The sequence below is a fragment of the Mastigoproctus giganteus genome, chromosome 2, assembly GCF_048544385.1.
Source record: "Mastigoproctus giganteus isolate SK-2022 chromosome 2, ASM4854438v1, whole genome shotgun sequence".
Lineage (NCBI taxonomy): Eukaryota > Metazoa > Arthropoda > Arachnida > Uropygi > Thelyphonidae > Mastigoproctus > Mastigoproctus giganteus.
The window spans coordinates 150,013,461-150,031,645 of NC_143576.1; the positions used below are offsets into that span (position 1 = coordinate 150,013,461).

The 18,185-nt window shown below is 35.9% G+C and overlaps 1 protein-coding gene across 1 annotated transcript in view; it reads right to left on the reverse strand.

Moving 5' to 3' along the window:
* Positions 1-18,185, reverse strand: part of LOC150089656 (uncharacterized) — a 144,410-nt gene that overhangs the window by 18,033 nt on the left and 108,192 nt on the right. The window contains exons 15-17 of the mRNA XM_090390066.1: positions 16,702-16,876; positions 12,398-12,812; positions 9,085-9,140 (exon numbers count right to left, since the gene is read on the reverse strand). Of these exons, the coding sequence (XP_090246192.1) occupies positions 9,085-9,140; positions 12,398-12,812; positions 16,702-16,876 (646 nt within the window). The remainder of the gene's footprint in view (positions 1-9,084; positions 9,141-12,397; positions 12,813-16,701; positions 16,877-18,185) is intronic.

Below are 18,185 nucleotides of genomic sequence, written 5' to 3' on the forward strand. Positions count from 1 at the left end.
TTACTATAGACATAGTTTAGACTAAGTATTCTCCTATAGTTTCAGCTTCTAAGTTCCAAGGGTAGTAGTTCACTACCCTTGGAACTTAGAAGTTTCACCCTTAGAACTAAACGTTGCCACTCTCAAAACAAAATCGGCTGTTGCAGAAACAACAAAGAATTCTTGAGACGTGTGCAAGCATTATTTTGCCCATATGTCAGATAAACGCCTGTCTATATTACTCTTCTCTTACCTAACTAGCAGTTTCCCTGAACTCTTAAGGTATTCTCAATGATATTAGAAAAACCCTTGCACTATCTTTGTTCAAATGAATACCAACTCTATAAAATTGATTCTTTCTATCTACAAGTTCTGGAAACACTGATAAAAATACCCCTCCCCCCCAAAGCAGAATCCCTCAACTCTTGAGTTAATCTGTGCGGAATTGCAGACACATACACATTCTGAACTAACTCGGGTATTTTTTTCAGCATGTTCCTATATTTATTCTACAAATCATGAGATCGTGTTTGTTTAATGTTATTAGTCCCCACATGAATTCTCGCCACATGAATAATGCTCTCTTTAACCCTCACCCCTTAAAATCTGACAATCCATTGGTAACATCATCAATTATTACTCTCTGAAAATACACCCTGGTTCTGGTCCACCTATCTTTATTACAAAAAAAAAATGTTACCTTACCCCTACAATAGTCTCCCAATGAAACTAAATCGCCTTCAAACAGAACAGTATCCCTTTCTTCAGTGATTCAAATTCTTCTAGTAATGCAGCGTGTTTGAATTTGAGTTCGGTGCACTCCGTCCATTGGATGCAAAGAAAATAATCATTGGTTTCCCTACTAATTTTAAAAAAATTACAGAAATTTCACCCTGATATTTATTTTATTAGTCTAGTAAAGACCAAGAAAATAAATATCAAGTCGTCTTCACGCAGGAAGAAGAATTATATATTGTGTCTCGTTACGACTCTTTTACATTCCATATTCACGATTCTTGTACTTCGTGTCAAGTTAAATAATAAATAAATTTAGCTTAGAATTTATTAATTATTTTGTCTTTTGCGAATGAAAAACGAATGTCGGCTTCTAGAAGATTTTCCCTTTCCTCTATGGTTTTTTCTACTACTGAAGATTTCCCTCACATATCACATTATTCCATCTACACAGATGCTTTAAGCTCAGCCTCTCCGGCTTACAGTACACGCTTCACAACTTATGCAGTCGACAAAGGAAAACAGCAGCTAAAGAGAAAGTCAGAATATACTCAAATGTAGTGGTTTTTCAACTATTTAGATGCGGAGAGCAAATAAAGATGTACAATGTTGCCCCCACCCCACCCTTTTTGAGTAGGCTGAGTCTCGACAGCTTTGTTTTTAGAGGTTTGATATAAACTCTGAAATCCTTTAGGGACAGATGCACGTAAGGGCAAAAAAAAAAAACAGAAGAACGCGGAAATAACTGGATCTGCATCATCAAATGCATTTCTGACCAGATAGAAGAAGATGAATGATTGAAGTATATTATGTCATTTATAAGTTTACGTAAAGAAATTATATCTGATTAATTTTATGTCCGCTAATTTCAGTGTTGTATTTAGAACTCATTCGGAAATTGCCAGGATCCACAAACCTACTTAAATCCAAAATATCCTGGCTTGATGTATAAAACTGTTCCGATTTACTAATCCGTCTTCTCTCTCTCTCTCTCTCTCTCTCTCTCTCTCTCTCTGTTTGGTTGATAGAATGCATTTTGTGAACGCAAGACCTTTCTCTCCTGGGAGTGGGTGAATAAATGCTACGGAAATATCTGCTGACTCGCCCATTTTCTTGCAGCAGATGGCCAAAGTCTCATGGCTTGCAGTATTTAACGTCTCACCAGTAAAAGTGTTGCAAGTGTGCTGAAACAAAGACATGACATTAAAGTGCACGAAAAAAATCGCTCTTTCTTCAATGCATTTTTCTGTTTCCTTTTGATTTTTTCCCTAATGCCTTTTAAGACACAGTTATGAGTATCTGATAAAAAAAAATCGTTGCTTTAAGAAAAAATATTATTCACTAAAAGTAGCTATTCCGTTTTTTTTTTAATGATCCCACCTCACTTTTTACTTCAGCCATAAATTGGCCTTAGAGTGAATTTGCCGGTTAATCGACAATAATTTACAATTCCCTGTATATATTCCTTTTTTGTTTTATTTCACATTTTCTTGTTATGGTGATTTAATAACTCGTCAAGTAAATTTATAGATATAAACTGATTGAGGATTTTAATTCGAACCAGTGATCAAAGGAATGAATACAATTTTTGTGTTAGTAATATAATTTATTGACATTATAGACATCTCAGTACTGATAAGAACCTTCATTCTAATGATCAAGTCTCCTGCACAAAGGCCAAAAAAGAACAGAAGAGCCTTGGAAAATGAACGGTTCTCCGCTGTTCAAAGTGCATTATTTTAAAGTAGGTTTTCACGCAAAAAACGTACAAAAATTCAGGTTTTCGAGGGGTATTAATCTTGTTCCGGAATAACAGTGGACATGGACATGTGGACATGTTGGACATGTGTTTTTGTAAAGGGCGGCACCTAGAACATCTGTTCAACTCCGCCTCGTATCTCTGTGAAGGACAGTATCACTACAATTGGGCCAGATGTGTGTGACGTAGGTTTGTGTGTATTATGTGTGTGTTCTGTTGTTGCGTCTGGCCACTTGGCTACCCAGAAGCATCAATCACCTGGACAGATGATTCTGGGTACTCGTCCACACCACGGGAAGGTGGACCAGTCCCAGTAATGCACGTACTGTCTCAAAAGAGACACTGACCCACATGATGTTGCCAGCAGGTAGGTCAGGATCCTCTGGGGGCCCATTCCAGAGGGGCAGACAAAAAGAAAGGGGAAGAAAAAAAAAAAAAATTTTAATAATTAAATAAAAATAAAAAAAGAAAAGAAAATATATATATAAAAAAAAATAATTAAATAAAAAAAAAAAATAATAATAAATAAATAAATAAATAAATAAATAAAATAAAGAAAAATAATAATAAAAAAAAAAATATATATATATATATATATATAGATGTATATATATATAAAATAAAAGTAATGTGGAGTGGCTGACTCCAAACAGAATGCAAGGAGGAGCAGGAGAGAGAAAAAAAAAAAAAAAAAAAACACCATTGTCTATTCCACTTCAGGCCCAATGCCAGGGGTGTTGACCACTCTATATGATCTCCTCCTTCGAGAAAAGACTTCCATAGCAAAGTTGTGAAGAGCAAATAAACGTTCAGGGGTTTGGAGTAACTGGTCTAATTGGTTTTCTGATATTGGGATGGTGGTCACTAAATCTTGTCTCAAGTCTTCGTACAGAATACAGTCAAAAAGGAGGTGCCTCCAGTTTTCCTTGGCTCCACAGTAGCACAGGTCAGTCGTGCAGAGGCCTAGTTGGTGCAGTTTTTCATTAAGTGAGCCATGTCCAGTAACTAGGAAGGAAGTCTCCATGGTGAGGGAAAGCCAGGATTAAACCAAATTAGAGGATGTAAAGGTTACATCAGGAAGGAATCTTCTAGTAACCACTCCAACCTGGGATGTATCCCATCGGGTCTGCCAAATGTTCATTAACTCGTTGTAGCATCTGGCTTTCTCAGCTTTTGGGTCAGTGTCAAGATCAAGCTCGATGTCAAGGAACTTAGTGGGGATGCTGTTTTTGATTCTAAATACTAGTCCTCTGTAAGCAGCATACAAATCCAGAGGAAGAGTTCCAGCTATGACTTGGATGGCTGCTGTAGAAACTGTTCTGCAAACTCTCAGGGTAGCCAGTAGCATTGTACGTTGGATGGAACTCAATTTGTTTCTCATCTGGACCAAGCCAACTCGGTGAAACCAGGCACCGGCTGCATATGTGACGATTGGAAGGAAGACTGCTTTATAGTACAAACGAAGTGTCCTCTTGGAAAGGCCCCAGTCATTCCTGGAAATACGAATAATGGAGCCAGAGAGTTTCTTGACTTTTGATCTGAGATGGGTGAGGTGTGGCAGGAAGCTCAGTTTGTGATCAATTACCACTCCAAGAATGGTAGCTTCAGTAACTATGGGTAGCCGGATTCCAGAGATTTTAACTTGTGGTGGACGCCTGAGATCTAGCTTGTGCTTAAAGAGCATCATTTTGGTTTTACTTGGGTTAATGCGGAGTTTGTTCAATGCTGCCCAGGAGGAGAGATCAGACAGGACCAGATTGGCATTATGTTCAATGGCACTCCTAGATTTTCCAGACACAATGATGGTAAGGTCATCGGCAAAGGCAACAACTTTGGTGTTCTCAAAAGAACGGGAGAGCCAATTCTGTAGAACCATATTCCACACCACAGGCCCCAAAACCGACCCCTGGGGGCATCCCCGAGAGACAGGCCTGAGGACATGTTGATACTTAGATTTTAGGATAACAGTTCTTTCGGAGAAGTAGCTAAGGAAAAGTTTATATAATTGATGGGAACAGGAGGCAGACCGGAGGCGCTCCAAAGCGCTGTCCCACCAGACAGTGTCGAACGCTCCCTCAAAATCGACAAAGATTGCCAGTTCAAACTTAGCTTCGGAGTTTTCGATATGTAATACCAGGTCAAAAAGGGCCTCTTCCGAGGAGCGTCCTGGTGTGAAGCCATATTGATGTGAAGAGATTAGATTTTTCGCCTGGAAAAGCGCCGAGACTCTTAGGGCCATAAGACGCTCGAGAATTTTCCCGAGATTTGCCAAGAGTGCAATGGGACGGAAGGAGCGGGGATCTGAAGGTGGCTTGTGTGGTTTCTTTATCAGGCGCAGAAGAGCAGTTTTCCAGTCCTTGGGAAAGATACCTCCCTGGAGGCATTTATTGTACAACAGGAGGAGGTACAGCGGCCTTAGTTTAAACAGACAAAAGATGAAGGTATACTCTATCTGGTCTAGGCCAGGGCATTTGTTTGGGTTTATTTTCTGTAATACTGCATTCAGCTCTTCCAGGGTGAAAGGATCCGTTGTGCTTTCTGTGGCGTAGTTTCGATTTGCTCTTCTAATTGCTGTATGCTCTGGGAGATCCTCAGCAACATCGTCTGGAGGAAATAACCTGTCAAGGATTAGGTTGGCTGAATCAAGCCAGTTGGAGGTTTCCTGGGAGTTAGCCTGTACAGTGTTAAAAATTCAGTGGAGAATTACATCACCTTCTAACAAACTTGTTCATGTTATAAATAAGTATTGTGACCAACGGCGAGTTTGCGCATAAGTCCACCAGGCGCGGGTCTAGAGGGCCAGCATTTGGGTACCCCAAAAGTTTAAATATACATCCAAGTACACTAAATTTTATAACGGTAGTGAGCACCAGAATTCCACGGCTTTTTAGGGCCCCAACTGACCTAAACGTATCTATGTTTGTGATTTAGAAGTGTTTGGAGCAGTGCAGTAGGAATGTTTATGGCTTTGAGGTGAAATTTTTTCCCACGCACTGCATTCAAGGAAATTAAAAAGGACTTTATGTATCGATTGTTTCAAAATTGCAGAGAATAAATGCGAGGCGTATTTTACAGCTAAAAAGAAGAAAAGGGTTCCTATAAACATGTCTCAAAAGTCTATTTCTGAGATTTTCAATATCTCATTAATTAATCATAAATTACAAAACATAAAAAGAAACTGAAATGAACCACTACAAGGAAAACTTAAAGCAGCTGTTCAAAGTGACCTCCATTTGGTTCAGTGCAACATTTAGCGCAACAAATCCATGATTCCCTGGCATGGCTTATCATTTCAGGACTATGATTATGCTTAATATTTCCATCATCTTCTAAAACGTATTTATTAAAAAGAAATCAATCATATTACGGTAATCAATATTAATATGACTGATTTCTCCCTCTTCTGATTTAGTTGTCCAGTTTGTGCTGTGTGTTCTACTGATATTTTTACAGAAACGGTTCTTCCGAAATGATATTCCAAGTTCCGTAATTTCCTTTGAGAAGGTTATCCAATATGCCGCCAACGTTTATACACATTCGAACTGCAAACTCACGGGACTAATTTTTCTTTGCTCTTAATTCATTCGTTTCATTTTTGAAATATCACTTTCAACTGCATTTCCTAGGATTTTGAATACAAAAATCTGAATTCAGTTTTGCCAAGTATATTTTATGGATTTTTTTTGTTTGCAAATCATGGTTGTAAAAAAAATAATGAAGCTGTATAATAAATAATCTACCAGGTGAATGATAACTTCTGAATTCACCAGAACGGATAACTTGTCTTGCCAGTAGACAGAAAATTTTCTTTCCTTTAAATTCAAACAAGAAGAGCACCACGAGCATCTTGAACCTCGTTATGCGTGCTTACGAAACGAGCAGATATTAAATGAAAGTAAAATCTTTTCCCGGATTTCAAAATACAAGAACGAATGTGTTTTGATGAAATCACCGCCAATTTATACCATGTTAGAATTCTCTGGGTATCAAATACGGAAGACCCATCTCTTCCATGCAATCTTCTTATACTGCAACTTATTAAAAAGAAAAAGCAAAACTTTTGCAGTTAGCGCAGCGGTAGCCTCACTGCCCTTTCTCAACCCCAATGAAAGTGGGTTGGTTTCGATTGGTTTCTCCCATCAGAGACGAAAAGAGCCTTTATGAGTTATTTTCTCTCCTCAGTTAGCGGGCGAATGGAGGCATGTTTTGTTTTGTTTTGTTTTTTTTTTCTCTAAAAACTTGCATTTTCTTTTCTATCAAACCGACAAATGTACGACTTACTAACGAAATCGCTGTCCATCCCACCATGGAAGGAGGAATAGAATTATTATTCATTTGATGAACAGCAGTTCACATTTTGAAGATGGACTTAACTGTTAAAGTCGAAAAAAATGAAATAACTGTCTTCTATATAACAAAACAATCAGCCTCTTAAGCTATCATTACTGTTGTTTTAAAAACTTATATTTTAATCTTAAACTACCAAATAATCTAATGCTTTTTCAAAGTTAATATACACGCCGCATTAAAGGTGCCAACTTTCAGCACGCTTATATAAATGCATACGTATGCAAAGGTTGAAAGCATGTTTATATACAAGCCTGACATTTTGAGTAAGCTCTGGATGTCAAATTTCTAAATTTTTAACTTAACAATCCTTCGGGCTAACATATCTCACTCCTCAGTTAGTGCTGCCATCTGTTGGTTCTCAACTGTACTATTCGACTGTTATATTTCTTCTAATCAAAATTCAACTGTTCTTTATTATTAACAAAGCCGCCTTTTCGCATAGTTCTATATATTGAGCGTCTAAGCTTAGAGTGCATCTTGAATCAGATTCGACTCACTTTCAGAGTTGCTGGCATCATGGAAGAAGCTTTCTGAGATTTAGATTTTTTTTGTCTGGTATTTAGCCGGTTTTCGAATCGAAAATATCAAAAATCGCTTTGAAGTCTGGATCAGGATTCATTAAACAAAAAAGCTATATGATCCACCGACCAAACAGACTAATATATAATTAAAATGGCTTAAAAAAAACATAACATACTCTGTACAATTAAATAAGTGCCGTAAATTTAAAAAAAAATATTGCTGATATATCATAAAAATAAAGATATTAAATGATAAGGCTCAAAATTCAAATTATTGTTTAAACTGCACCGAAGAATGTATTCATATTCATATATTCAAGTTTGTCTGTACAACCGCCTATTCACAGGCTTATTTGCATGTTTCGTGAGGCTAAAAATCTGGAATGTGGGCAGAAACTGTACTCCCTCCGTTTGAGATCAACTAACTAGTGCCCTCATTGAAAAGTACTTTACAAATCCCTCCACTCGCTGGCAAAAATCGAACCCAGATCTCTCTTCAAACGAATAGCTGAAAGCGATCTAACGTGTCGACTAAATTTCGATAAAAAGCCACAACTGCTTTTGACTCGATATGCTGCCGTACCCCCCCCCCCCCCACACACAATTCATCTATATGATTAAGCCAAATATTACGTAAACATAGTATATGAAAACTAATTCTATGCTCGTAAGTTAGGGTATCACAAAAGCAACGTTGCGATAAATTGCAATAACACGATATTAGTTTATTATTCTCGTACCAAGTTGTTTGATGTATAAATTGTAAGAACAAAAAATAAAATACGAATTAGATAATATAGTTTAGAATAATATAGTTCAGAAGCTACAAGCGCAATACTGTATCTAACCGTACAACGTTGTAAACGGGTCAATATATTCTATTAGCTTTAGCTTGTAACGAAATTTTATAACTGCGTATTAAGTTAATACATTTTGTATCCATGGCTACTATAACAACTTTACTTCTCAGAGCGAAAGAGCTCACTCTTTATTCAGTAAACGAATGAATGGTTGAAAAATCCATTTATGGAGCTTGGTGGTGACTGCACAGTTGGAAACAACAATGCCTACCAACCGAAAGCTACTATCAAGGCCGATCATGAAGTTCGTGGAGTCCAGATGCAAGAATTAAAGTTTGGCCCATCCGGTCCTTATTATCGAGACTGAAAGTGTCTCCTTTGGTAGAATTTGTGGCCGTTTTCAATTGGGAGACAGAGACGTTGCACTTCTCTTACTCCACTAAGAAGCGGCCCTGACTACCATGGTTTTACCATTCTATGGGTTTATATTTTTATCAGATTTTTCGGCACTTTATTTCCAAAATTATAAGTTGTCTGTTGTACGCAGTTTCCTATATTTTTAATAAACCACTTTTTACTTGTGCAGCCAATTTGGTTGATGAAAACCTTTTTTTTTTTTTTTTTCAGGTAACAAAGCACTAAAGGATTAATAATCGAAATTTATAGTAATATGAATGTCATAAGGTATTATTAGATTAAAATTAAAATATCAATTAATATATGATGATACATTCAGACAAGCAGAAATAATAAAGTTGTATTTGAATGTTTTACTATCAATTCACGAAAAAAATCAAATCGTAAAACATGCAGATCACGGAATAATAATTGTAAATATAATGTCGATATTCGGAAAAAGAGAGAGAGAGAGAGAGAGAAATAATTTTATTTTATTATTAATTTTTGTTACTTAATTTCTCTATAAAATGTATAAACTTACTTGGTGTTGGTGGCGGCAAGACAACAGGAGTTCCAGGAAGCAGTGTTTCCTCTGCTCTGAAATAGAAAAATAACACTATGCAACGAAAAAATGATTTTGTTCACATTTCACTGTTTCTTAGATCTATTTCGTTTGCTGAATCCAGTCTTATGTGAATATTCTCTATTATCAATAGTTTGGTGGCAATTGAGGTTGTACGTTTCTGTGACATTTATGTGTATTACAATATGCGCGTACCACTAGTGTGATATACTGTGCATGAGAATGCAGTATTCGTAAAATAAGTATCGATGTTAAACACGTTTTTATTGGCGTTACTCCAAAAATTTTGTAACGAAAAAACGTCATGCGAAAAGCGTTACGGAAGTGACGTTATCTTCAGCTTCCGCCAGAACGAGTTATTGTAACTTGTATTGTTGAAATCATACTTGTATGATGACAACAATAATTTGTCTTCTAATGGACCACATTTAATGAAATTTTGCACGGAGCTCTATACCAGAGAAAAAACTTATAAATGCAAACTTCTGAAAATTGCAGTAGTTTCTACAGGATTGCGGAAAATATGAACATGTGATCGAGGAAAGTTTCTCACGTAATAAACGGGATAATGTGGACATATAGCATATGGTTGGAAAGATAAGCAATTTAGAAACAGAAATATTAAGGTTTTAAGATACAAAAACACTTTCGGAAACTGGGAAATGCGTTAATTCGAAAAAAGGCATCTGGTTTCAAGTGACCTGGTGTTTTCAGATTGAATGCAATTTTTTTCTTTAAAATTAAACTGCGAGGCTGGAAAGAGTTGTGCACATTTATGAAAACATTCTTCAACTTGGACATGTCATCAGATCTTTCGATAAATACTACACGTAATGGAACAACTATAGATGGTGTATTTAGTCGTGAACTAAAATCTCTTCAATGTAAAAATTATATATTCTACTGTAGTCATCACAGACTGTAATGTAATTATTATTAATAAAATAAAAACATTGCTTTTTTATTATCCATGAATTTTATTATTATCTGAAAATTAAAACGTTTTTAACGCCTGCCGATGACTCTTAAATGGAAAACAGGTTAAATATGCTAAGCGGCAGGGCACATTATGTCCCTGATACAGAATTTTAGCAAACTATCTCCAGATTCGTTCTACTATGTCTGTGGATAATATACAGGTAAAGTATAAAATCGTTGGTGGCACCAACTTTTGCAGTGCATATAAAGCCTTTTTTGGAATGTCTCTGTGTGACCATGGCAAATTGTGCACACTTCGTTTCTTCAGTGGCAGCTGCAGGGATGGTTTCATGGCAGTTATAAGTGCATGCCTTTTGCTATACCTTGAATATGGAGAGCGGACAAACCATCATACTACCCCTGTATGATGGATATATCAAAGTTTAAAATGTCTGCAAATCTAAAAGCTTTAGTGTATTCTAACATACCACTCTCTACTGGTCCGGTGCCACACAAAGAAAACTTGCCAATTTCCAATCTACCTTCCAGAAAAGAGACTTCAGATTTGGGTATGAAATCTAGCGAACAGGGTAATTGGGATTATACCTTTTAAGCCTGTTCCAGTAAAGCGCACTTTTGGTGATCAACGAGAATTACATGATTTAGTGAGCGATTTGATAAAACTAAATCCAATGCCATCATCTAGTAACTCCTTTAAAAGAATAGAATCTGCAGAATCCCATCTGCAACACTTTCACTTGGAGGAATAATTTTTAAATTGTTGAAGAATTTTTGTGCTGTTGTTTTGATTTACTTTGATTGGACTTAGTGAAGAAAGTCGTATTATTCATAATCTAGAAGAGTGTCATATTTTGATAGAGAGTTCGAGTAAAATTTGAAAGCTGTGTTGCTTCACAATCAAAATATAAAGCCATCCTTCCTGCTACGCACTCTCTCATATAAAAGATGACTACGGAAATACGAAGCATGTATTAGAGAAGATCAAATACGACCAGTATAATAGGGACGTCCATGGGGATTACAAGACGCAGGGTTCCTTTTGAATTTATTTGCACTAAGTTTATTTGCTTTCCCTAACACTGGGACAGCAGGAAATGATATCAGCACTACAGGAAATGAGAATAATTTGCCAGAATTCAGGTATAGCATAGTGCGTGCAAAGTAGTAAGCAATGCCTTGGTTCCAAGAAATAAAGTTTTGCTTCTACCTCTCTATACCATTTGTCAAAGCATTGGATCCTCAAGGTGGCAGCTTCAACCATACGATCTGTTTCCGAATCTGTGTGATACAAAAGTGAAAGGTAGCATATTTATTGGTCTAGAAGCTAAATAGCTGCTGGCTTCTAAAGAAGTGGAAGACGAAATAACCGATTCTGAACGAAATTCGTTTCGCCTTGTAGTGAACGGTTTTCTCGGTAACATTAAGAGTAAAAATTATAAAGACATACAGTTAATGGAAAACTCGCCACAGAAGTTGAAATGAAGCTATGATAGGCAAATATATCTAGTGTCCTTTATTAAGGATGATTATACTTACAGCATAAGATAAAGACGTTCAAATGTACATTTTTAAATATTATTTTCGATTAACCAAATGAAGGGTTTCTATGTTTTATGTGACTTTTTTTTTATCTTGGTTGTTTTCTTGTTTAAAATATTAATACTCTATTCTGTATAGAAGTCAAACATTATTAGTAAATGTGATATAGTGTTATTCAATACTTACATTTCTTTCATTTCTGGACAAACCATAACGCGGTAATGAAATGGATGATAATGCCCTGCCCGCCGAGTAAGAACTGCGGAAGGGTGGAATTTTAAATACACATCCAGGATTTAAAATCCAATCAAGGATCTGTTGGACCATTGGTAAAGACGAATCAGAGAAGAACAGCGTCTGCCTATTACTAGAAATACCTGAATGTAGCAACGCCTTGGAGGAATAGTACTGTCATTGCAGCTAATGGAGGACCAACTCGCTATTAACTGCATTCCCTAACATTTTAGTAGAACAAGGATTAGATAAAACACCATGCAGTTTTTCTTTGAGGCAACCAAATACTTCATTAAAAATAGCGTTAATATATTTAATTAAGCTTCTATTTAATACATTTGTTATATATAATAGCAAAATCGACAAACAATGTGAATGGGGATACATTTAAGTGGAGATATAATATACTCTAAATATTTATTATTATTTTTTTATTTTATGTGAATAAATAAGCATTTTATTTTGCGTTTTTTTCTCAACAAGACTACGAAAACAACCAAGTAAAACTGTACTTGTGCATTCAAATTTAAGATTAGAATTCTTTTATTAGGCAACTTACGGAGCGGTGTCAGGCCTCCAGTGCTGAAACTGATCTTCCTCTTCCTCTCTTGGTAACGGGGATGGAGTAGGTGGAGGTGGGGGTTCTGGAAGTGGTTCTGGCTCCTCTTGTTCTATGCGAAGAGGAGAACTCGGTAGTGGATCACTTTCTTTGTGGTCTCCCACTGAGCAGTAACATTCAGGTGTTGGACATGTGCATCGGGCCCTCGACTCAGTTCTGCTGTACATGTCTACGTCGTCGTAATCACGTTTACGTCTTTCATCTTCCACAGTAAATACGGAAGCATCTGAACCCATCAAAGCCATCTTTTCGCCCGCAATTCCACCTCTCATGTGGTTCGCCGCTTTTTCGGCGTACATTCGATCAGGCTCCCCGTTGAAGTTTCCTTCAATCGAATCCTCACTGGACGGTTTTTCTGAAAGTTCGAAAATTTCGTTAACTATTGTGCACAGAAATTAACTACTTCACTACCTCTGACTATAATATGTAATCTATAGAATAAAATTATCTCCGAATAATCTATAGGGAAGGTGCTAAATATACAAAATTAAATCCCTATTTGGTTCATTCCTGTAAACGTTTTCACTATTAAATGCATTATAATTTATTTCTAATTCCTGTTAACACTACGACGAGTTTCATAAGACCATAGCAAAAAATAATAACTTTTGGATTGAAAATTCATTCACTAAATTACCATCACTTGATTAATTATGATAATATTTCAGTTGATTTATAAAAGCATCTGTTTATTTGATTTATAAATGTTTAAATATTTTGACTATTTAAAATTTTGAATCAAATATTTCATATGGAATCTAGTAGAAATATGTGCGATGGACGAAGGCTCAGCATTAAAGTCAGGAGCAGATCATTAAAAGATTGTACTAAGCTTATAAAATCATGTGAGATACAAACTTCTACATTCACAAAGACCCTGAAATATATCGTACTGATTTTCACTTAGATCGAAGAGCGTGAAACTTGTTACATCATGTTCGATGCGCTGACACGTTTATAAGTTGTACGGTTGACCGTCTGTTGCAGTCGCGCTTCATGTTCAGGTTCGTAATGTGACCCGTCACATTCTGGGTTTTGCGTGGTGATGACAAAATATCGAGGATTAAGCAGAGTAGCAACGTCATATTGATGTGTATTTTTTGTACGATTCGCAAACCAAGTGGGAAATTATAACGGAAGTTTCCATGAGAGAAGAAAGATTTTCACTTCGAATTCAAACTAAAGGGACTAAAGGGCTTCACAATGAAGCTCATTTATTTTTTATCTGAATTTGAGTGAATCTTATTTGAGTGAACAAAAGTATTGTGAATAATAAACAGCTTTACATAAAAAGGTAATGTGGACTTACCGATGCAAAATCGAAAAAAAAATGTAAAATTTTCCAACATCAGGATCACATCACATTAAAAATTAACACATGGGTGAGAGCAAAAGGGGGAAGCCAAACAGAAAACAACTAGATCCTCTCGCCTAAACTATTCCCGATTATGATTCATTGCAAGACCACCTAGGAGTATCAGCGGTGGAAATCAGGAGTACCTGGAATGGGCTTGGAGCAAAGGCATATTTTTCTTGAATAACTGTATTCCGGGTTAGACCTTCCTTCGCATCTTTAGCTCACAGTCAATGTCAAGCTTGTCAAAGAATTTCATAGTTCTGAAGGATCATTCTTTGAAGCCATTCAGCCTGCTTACGTCGAATTGAAGAGGCGAGTTATCGCTGCTGAGTGATTAAAGGGCGTGAGCGTCTCCTCGTGCTTGGAACTTCAGTCCAGTGTGTGTGTGTGTGTGTGTGTGTGTGTGTGTGTGTGTGTGTGTGTGTGTGTGTGTGTGTGTGTGTGTGTGTGTGTGTGTGTGTGTGTGTGTGTGTGTGTGTGCATATCTTAGCAAGAGCGACAATGTTCCTTTTCATCAGATGAAACTGCCAAACATTCCATCCTAAGAAGATGTGAAGGATTCTCCTGGAGATGGTAAAAATCTTTCCCAGAATCCAGATAGATACGATCAAAACAAAGAGACACGAGAAATAGATTCAATGGAGATAGATTTTGCTCCATGAAAAATTTCCCCTTTTTAAGGAGAGTAGAACAATTGTGGAATAAATGTACTCACTAAATACATCTATTATTATATACGTTATGTGAAATATTTTCTCTTTATGCTCGTATAAAATATTTTCAATCTCACAGGAAAAATAACTGAGATTTACATTAAGTCAGACAAATATTGAATTGTAGACTTTCGTTCAATTTATAAACACAAATGAGACTCAAGAACATTTATCTACGAAATATATAAGCACAACTGACTAATCTTTTCTTCTGTGGTGAAAATCCGGTCATCAAATTCCAGATAGTTAACAATTCTATTTACTCGCTATCCATGGAACACCCCCCGAATTTTTTCACACGATAACATCAAGCAAACTTTAAGAGTAATAATTCTTATAATAAATCTCATTTCCGGTTCCTGCTGTTTCTCGTATTCTCTGTATCTTGTGAACTCTTCTAACCGTGCAGTCTTCCCGGAGTATAAAGCAGAAAATTTATTTATTATCAGAAACAAAAAAAACTTTTCATAAGAAGGGAAAATAGGACTTGATCTGGCGAGGAACAGTTGCTTAAAGTAGTCATCAAACATTATAATATACTGGATTTTTAAATTAAACACAACCACAACAAATTCCGAAAAAAGCATTCGCAGATTGGTCTACTACACTGGAGGATAACAGATTTCGTTTTCATTGCAAATATTTTGATCAAATGGAACTTTCATAAGCTATAAATTGAGCTAATTGAATGAATCTACACCTTCGAATTCCGCTAGCATACTTATATTAACTATAAAGAGAACTATTAATCTTGAGCTTTTGTTTTTAATGTGCTAAGTGTCTTGTATTATCTCTAATTAAGTTTTCTTCACATTTTTTACTATCTACAAGTATAATGCGTGGCTAAGGATTATAGTTTCCTTTTGTATTGTAAATAAGATAATCTACAATGTAGATGTCTAACAACTAAATTATTTCATTGGAGAAAGATATACCTGCTTTCAATACACTGGTCATTTTTTGCCTACAACAATTTAGGAATTTAGATGTAGTGCAGTATTCTTAATCCGTCATTAGAGTTAATAAATAAATAATCAGTGAAAACCAAAAGGTTCACAGCTACCGAAGTCTATCAAGCCTCTCTTGATGAAATGGAGTTCATGAGTTAAATTCAGTTGCCTCACCTATTACTTAGTAAAATAATAAAATAAAAATATTAAAACTAATATTACAAAAAGTACAGATTTTCATGCAGCTGCAAGCTATACAATGGCTATACCAGGGATGAGAAAGGAAAATTTCTGGCTCATTTTTGACACCATACAAGGCGCGTTTTAAAAAAATAAAAAACACCATGGCAAGTGATTGTAGGGACTCAGCTTAAGCTGGTGGTACTAAAGAAATAATGTAAACATAAAAAAAATTAAAATAAAGTAACATATCAGAAGCTGCCAAAATAATCATATATGAATTTCGCAAATATAAGTAATAAAAATAAACCGGAATCGAAAAGAATGAAACATATAAACGATGAAGAATGGAAGAAGTAAATTAAATAAAATACTGTATGAGGTATAAATGTTTAAAACAAAAATTCTGAATCAACGAAATATCGGTGGGCAATTCCAATTAGCAAGTAAAAGGTAAGCCCCCTCCCATAACAAACTCAGAAATCGAAATTCGTAAAAGATAGCATAAAGTACAAACACACTGGCCATAAAAATTCGGCCACGCATAAGCAATTTAATGAAGAAAAGAAGGCAAATCCACAGTGGTTGATAAAATCAGCATTTCAGCAGTTAGATAAATGTGTTAACCAGATGCTATTGTAACTAATAATGAATACAATCGCTCGAAGAGTGCGCCCAATTATGGCCGTTATGCTGTAAGAAACAGAATCGAAAGAGAATGAGATCTTCACAAGATTGCTAGCCTACTTGGAAAGCCGTAAAATAAATAGAACACAGAGGAAAGCAATAAGACTATACTGTACTTCCTCCCTAACACAGAGAAGTGATGCATAATTTATGACACGAGACCAAACATAAAATGGTGCTTAAGCAAATGTTGTAATATACATTACCAATATTTATTTATTTATTTTTAGCTTTTCCTTCGTTGTTTGCTGGACTTAATCAATATTTTTATTTTTACTATGCTGTAATATATATATATATATATATATATATATATATATAGAGAGAGAGAGAGAGATTACGATTCTTGATACTTACTTTTCTTGTTCTTACAGTAACAGTAGAAGACAAACGCTATGAAAAGCACCAGCAAGATCACATTGATAACTATAGCAGCTATCCACGCATCTGCAAGTCCTGGTTTTTCTGCCTCTTCAGCATCGTCGTCCTTCTCTATTTTCCTTGGTGACTCCTCTTCCTTGTTTTGCTGCAACTAGAAAGAAAATCAGTTTGTGCCTCGCACATTGAATGAATGGAATTTAGCATCGTGTTACGTTGTCTAGATTTTGATGAATATAATCGGTACAAGTATGAATAGAAGTGGTTACATTTTTTTTCCAAATGTGCATAATATTTTTTCCCAAACATGAAAGTGAAGAGTTTTAGTGAAAACTGGTTTATATGAAATAGCATAAGGGTTAAATCATAATAAGCCGCCCTTCACCAAAAAATTACACGGAGAGTTTAAAGGGTAGATTTTATTGTCTCATCATTGTGCATTTCTCATATTTTGCTCCATGACTTTAAACGGAGGAATTTAGATAAGAGAAGGTTACTGAAAATAGCCAATTTAACTTCAAAAATTGTTTTGAAAAAAATAGAAAGTTCTTTAAATAGTTGGAGTACCTTTTTTGTCGGTTTCAAAACTATTAAATGAACTGAACTCGACAGCAAATAAATCATACATCAAGAGTGAAACACCAGTATTTTTCTCGCGACATGTACAGCAATAAAATCAACTACACCAATCGCAAGTTTCATCAGCTCTGTTACCGCAGGTTTTACATTTAAACCAATTTGTTCTTGAGCTTTGCAAAATCCTTCACAGACAATATAAGAATAGTTTTCGCAAGATTTCTTTGGGAGCATAATGGAAATAGCGGATATACTTTTAGGCCAGCCTTTCTTATTCGGAAAGAGTTTCTTATGCCTTGCTTCTATCTCAAGAATAGCACAGTGCAGTGGAGATATTTTTATTGTGGAAACGGCATCGTCTGGAAACGGCCTATATTTGACTTTCTCTGAAAGGAAGTAACCATCATAGTCTTTTGTTTTCCCACGTTTTCTGAATAAGTCGATCTCTAGCAACAGTTGCAAGTTTTTTTTGTTTTTCTCGGACACTAAAGTTCATTCACGCAGCCCAGCTCTGGAATGCTCAATATGCTAGCCAATTTACAGAATTAATAGACTGAGTCTTCAAATCTTTAACTATCTCGTTATTTATTTAAAACAACCCAACCCAAAGCTTCTCTTCGGCTTCGAGATATCATCGTGCTCATACTACGGCTACTGATTCCATTCTTTTTTGCATTGGTTGCTTTCAACATCTTCTACTAATAGGAACTTCTGTCTTCAACCTGTGTTTACTGCACTCGGTGAAAGTAAAAGTCTAGTCTACATGGTTGTTGCGGTTTCCCTTAAACCGGATACGCTGCTATTTCCATTGGAATGTCGAAATTTTAGTTAAAAGCAGAAGAGGACCTCAAAGTGTGGTCATATTCTACTACTCCGGTAAACGTTGA